This window comes from Conger conger, chromosome 1 (assembly GCF_963514075.1).
Source record: "Conger conger chromosome 1, fConCon1.1, whole genome shotgun sequence".
Taxonomy (NCBI): domain Eukaryota; kingdom Metazoa; phylum Chordata; class Actinopteri; order Anguilliformes; family Congridae; genus Conger; species Conger conger.
This window is the reverse complement of record NC_083760.1, coordinates 87817606-87822605: the sequence shown is the minus strand read 5'-3', so window position 1 is coordinate 87822605 and position 5000 is coordinate 87817606. Positions and strand designations below refer to the sequence as shown.

The window sequence follows — 5000 nt, the reverse complement described above, 5'->3', positions numbered from 1 at the left end:
TGCCCACAAGGCCACGAAGGCCCGCCTCGCCGACAAGAACAAGATCAACGAGTCCATCGAGGGGGCCAAGTCTGAGGCCATGAAGGGTGAGGGAGGGGGGCAGAATCTGGGGCTCCGGGGGGGGTGGGGGAGCGTGGGGGGGGCTGGAGCCGTCGGGACACGGGTGGAGGGGTTGGTTTGGGGCCCAGAGGCAGTAAATACTGCGTTCAGAGCCCTGTCAGGCTGAGGGATGGTGCTGCAGATGCTGACGGAGGCTGTGTGCATTCTGGCTGTCGCTGTGTTGCTGATGCTAAACACACACCAGACTAGAAATCTCATCTCCTGTTCCCTCCATCTTTGTTCTTTATATCCCTACCTTTTTCTTTCCCCTCTTCTTCCTCTCCCCACCTCTTTCACTCTCTACCCCCTCTGCCCCCCCTCTCTGTCTCTCCTCCCCTTTTCTCACTTTATCTCGATCTCTCCCTCTCTACCTATCTACCCCTCTCCCCTCTGTTTCCTGTTGTTTCTCCCCTCTCTCTCCCTCTCTCTCTCCTCTCTTCTCTCCCTCCCTCCCTCTCCCTCCCCCTCTCTCTTCTCTCTCTCCCTCTCTCACTCCACCTCTCTCTTTCTCTCCTCTCCCTCTCTCACTCCACCTCTCTCTTTCTCTCCTCTCCCTCTCTCACACCCCCTCTCTCTTTCTCTCCTCTCCCCCTCCCTCTCTCCCACGCAGAGATGGAGCAGAAGCTGCAGGATGAGCGGGCTCTGAAGGTGCAGGTGGAGAACAGGCTGCTGGAGATGGAGAAGCACAGCTCCATGCTGGACTGCGACTACAAGCAGTCCCAGCAGAAACTGGAGGAGCTCCGCCGGCACAAGGAGAAGCTCACCGAGGAGGTGTGTGTGTGTGTGTGTGTGTGTGTGTGTGTGTGAGAGAGCCTGTGTGTGTGTGTGTGTGTGTGTGTGTGTGTGTGTGTGTGTGTGTGTGTGTGTGTGTGTGTGTGAGTGAGCAGGACTGTACTTCAGCAAGGGCCGCTGGACTGTCCACCTCTCAACAGCCTTGTTTTTCTCTTTCTCTGTTGCCGTTTCTCTGTTTTCATCTGCCCATCTTATTCCTCCTCCCGATCAGTCTGTTCCAATGGCCTCTCACTCCTGTCTGTCTGTTTCTGACCTGAACTGGGCCTCTCACTCCTGTCTGTCTGTTTCTATCCTGCTGTACTGTGTCTCTCACTCCTGTCTGTCTGTTTCTGACCTGCTGTTCTTCTATCCTCTCACTCCTGTCCTGCTCTGCTGGTCAGTGTTACGCCCCTGTGTTCACCGTGCGTTCAGTTACACCCTTCCTCCTGTTTTACCTCTCCTCCACCCCCCTCTCCCTCCCTCTCCCTCCACCAGGTGAAGAACCTGACCCTGAAGATTGAGCAGGAGATGCAGAAGCGCAGCCTGACGCAGAACGACCTGAAGGCTCAGAACCAGCAGCTCAACGCGCTGCGCATGTCGGAGAAGCAGCTCAAACAGGAAGTCAACCACCTGCTGGACATCCGCCACAGCCTGGAGAAACAGAACCAGGAGCTCAGGAAGTGAGTGGGCGGGGCCCGGGGAGGGGGCGGGACGGGGCCTGTACACGGAGGGGTCGGGGAGGGGCATCTACAATGCGGAGGGTTGTCAGGGTAAGGGGAGGGACCTGTACATAGAGGGGTGCCGTCAGGGAAGAGGGAGGGGCCTGTACATAGAGGGTGTGGTCAGGGAAGGGGGAGGGACCTGTACATAGAGGGGTGTAGTCAGGGAAGGGGGAGCGGCCTGTACACGATGGGGGATGGTCAGCAAAGGGGCCATTGGGGCTTTTGAGGAGGTGGAACCTAAGGAGCAGGGCAGGGTGTGTGGGACAGTGGGTGAGTTGGAGGAAGGGGGGTGGGGTGGTTTTACTGAGGGCTGGGGCCTGAGGGATAGGTGGGGGTGGGCCTGGGGACGTTTCCTAAATGTGGTCCCCCAGAGAGAATGGATGTATTGAGTGTGTCTGTGTACCATGGCTAATGGGTGTGTGTGTTTGTGTGTGTAGGGAGAGGCAGGACTCTGACGGGCAGATGAAGGAACTCCAGGATCAGCTGGAGGCAGAGCAGTATTTCTCGGTAAGATCAGTGTTGCTTGCACAGTGTAACCCGTGTGTGTGTGTGTGTGTGTGTGTAATATGAGCGCTGACAGTGTGTATGTGTGTGTTCCAGACGCTGTATAAGACGCAGGTTCGGGAGCTGAAGGAGGAGTGTGAGGAGAAGAATAAGCTGTATAAGGACATGCAGCAGAACCTGCAGGACCTCCAGGAGGAGAGGTGAGTGGAGAGGAGCACAGCGCCAGGTGCTAACGTGCTAACGACGAACCGCAGCAGCTGTGTACTGCACCACACTAAATCTGTACTGTACATTTCACTCTGAGCTGTTTAGCTGCGCTTACCATCAACTGTACGGGTACAGTAGATATCTATTATGGTGTGCAATACCAATCTTTGCAATGATACCATTGTAAATTTTACTGTACATCATTTATCTGAACCCCACTGGCACGAGGGTAACTGAAATGTTTGGTGAAGAAATTTTAAGATTGGTCTCCATTGTGAGGCATATGCTTTGCACCTGCCATTCTAGACAAGGCTACATTCACTGGTGGAAAGCTTGTGCTGTGAACCGGTCAGTTCAGATAAGTGAACCTTGGATCGCTTATAGGGTCCTGCAGTGTTGCATGCAACTGCATGTTTCTTCAGAAAACTGCACTGTACTGTGATAAACTGGACATTGTTTTGGTAAACCATTAAATTAACCTGTAGTTTACTCTATTAGACTGTACACTGCACAAGAGTAAAGAGCCTTACTACATCAGGCTATGCACTGCACTGGAGTAAACTGATACCGACTTTGGTAGGGTAACTGTAGGCTGGTGTTGTTCTCTGGATGTGTCCTGGGGTGTGACCGTGGCCGTGGCCCTCTGTCTCCCCCTGCAGGGACTCCCTGGCGGCGCAGCTGGAGATCACGCTGACCAAGGCGGACTCGGAGCAGCTGGCCCGGTCCATCGCGGAGGAGCAGTACTCCGACCTGGAGAAGGAGAAGATCATGAAGGAGCTGGAGATCAAGGAGATGATGGCGCGGCACAGGCAGGAGCTGGGGGAGAAGGACGCTACCATCAGCTCGGTGAGGCGGGGGGGGGACCGTGGTCCCATTGGTTCTGTGGGTGGGTTGTATCATTTGCGGAGTGGGAGAGGGGCGATTTTGGTGAGTTGGAAAGGATATTTGGATTGAGTTGGCTAGTCTGGAGGGAAGGTACCATCAGCTCCTTGAGGGTGGAGCCTGGCTAGACCAAGGCTGTTCTGTAGCTTTTCATTTCAACTCACCTGGTTCTACTGTTTAGCAGGTCAGTGACATCGCTATCTGTTGAATGAGGCGTGCTTTGTTGTGGTTGGAGTGAAAAGTTACAGGAGAGTAGATCTCCAGGAACAGGGTTGGGCAGTCCTGCTCTAGATGTTGAATGAGGTGTGCTTTGTTGGGGTTGAAGTGAAAACGTACACCTCCAGGAACAGGGTTGGGCAGCTCTGGGCTCTAAGAATTCTTGGAGGGAAGCGGATTATATTATTAGCTGGCTTGGAATTTTTATCTCCGTCTTAGAAGGACGGATTAAGGGTGTATCAATACATTTGCAATCTGACTAATTTCCCACAAATTTGAGGATGAAAGCGGATTAGTTTCAGAATTTGGATTGAGTTTCAGCATTGGCCAAAAGCCCCGGCAAAAACCGGTTCGCCCAGACCGACGGGAGAGCGGAAACACTAACACTCTATCGCCCCCTGCAGCTCGAGGAGGCTAACCGCACCCTCACCAGTGACGTGGCCAACCTGGCCAATGAGAAGGAGGAGCTCAACAACAAACTGAAGGAAACGCATGAGCGTAAGTGACCACTTCCCCTTTATCAAAGTGTCTGTATTGGCCGCTTCCTGTTGGGAAGTGATTCAGCATTGAAGAGAGGAGAAATGCAGATCATACTATGAAAACTGGCTTTTGACAGCCAGCTGCACTAGGAAGACCCAAAAGTGTGTGATTTTCATCTTCCATTATCCTTTTAGCAGATGCTGTTATTCTTTTACAAGGTGCTTAAGGTGTCATAGGGGAAGGGACAAAATGGAGGGTCGTGTCCCAATTCTCAAAAGGTGTGTCCTCCTTTCCTCCATTTGTGTCCTCACCCAATACTTGGGCATGGGGCGGGAAATGAGTGGAGGAAAGGAGGATACGTTTTTGGGACGCACCCCCTGTGTTCAAAGCTAAAAGATTTCCCATAATGCTCCAGGAGTCAGAGCAAGCCCAACGTTTGACCTTTCTGCTCTTAAGTAGTCTAGTTTTTCTCGCTCATTTCTGAAGATCTTGCTTGCTTAATTCCTGTTTAAACTCCTCCTCCTCCTCCTCCCCCTCCACAGAGCTCCAGATAGCAAAGGAGGAAGAGCAGCAGATGGGCCAGATGAAGATGGCCTTCGAGAAGCAGCTGCAGTGTGAGAGAACGCTCAAGACCCAGGTAAAAGGACATCTCAACCCTCTCTCTCTCTCTCTCTCTCTCTCTCTCTCTCTCTCCCTCTCCCCGAGGCTTTTCCTAGTGTACAGCTGGTGATACGATCTGTTACGGCCAATCAGGATCTGGGAGTGTGTGGTGGACAAAATGAGTGAATTGTGGGAAATTAACTTACGAGTTCCAAGAATAGTGTCATGACCATAATATTGTGTGTTTGTGTGTTACAGGCTGTTAACAAGCTGGCGGAGATCATGAATCGGAAGGTGCCCCGCCCTGCAGGCAGTCGCCGTGGCAACGACACAGACATGCGCAGGAAGGAGAAGGAGAACAGGAAGCTGCAGCTGGAGCTGAAGTCAGAGAAGGAGAAGCTCAACAGCACCATCATCAAGTACCAGCGCGAGATCGACGACATGCAGGCGGTCAGTCAAACACAGCCATAACATTATGCTAACACAGCCACAACGTTATACTAACACAGCCACAATGTT

The 5000-nt window shown here is 52.7% G+C and overlaps 1 protein-coding gene across 4 annotated transcripts in view; it reads left to right on the top strand.

Annotated features, from left to right (window-relative positions):
• The window catches only part of rock2a (rho-associated, coiled-coil containing protein kinase 2a), a 74786-nt gene that overhangs the window by 56802 nt on the left and 12984 nt on the right, over positions 1-5000 (top strand). For all 4 annotated transcript variants that reach the window (XM_061244144.1, XM_061244135.1, XM_061244124.1 and 1 more), the window contains exons 17-25: positions 1-86; positions 710-870; positions 1366-1550; positions 2030-2099; positions 2193-2296; positions 2963-3149; positions 3806-3899; positions 4424-4518; positions 4740-4931. The exon at positions 1-86 is cut by the window's left edge and continues 74 nt beyond it. In XM_061244144.1, coding sequence (XP_061100128.1) covers positions 1-86; positions 710-870; positions 1366-1550; positions 2030-2099; positions 2193-2296; positions 2963-3149; positions 3806-3899; positions 4424-4518; positions 4740-4931 — 1174 coding nt within the window. The remainder of the gene's footprint in view (positions 87-709; positions 871-1365; positions 1551-2029; positions 2100-2192; positions 2297-2962; positions 3150-3805; positions 3900-4423; positions 4519-4739; positions 4932-5000) is intronic.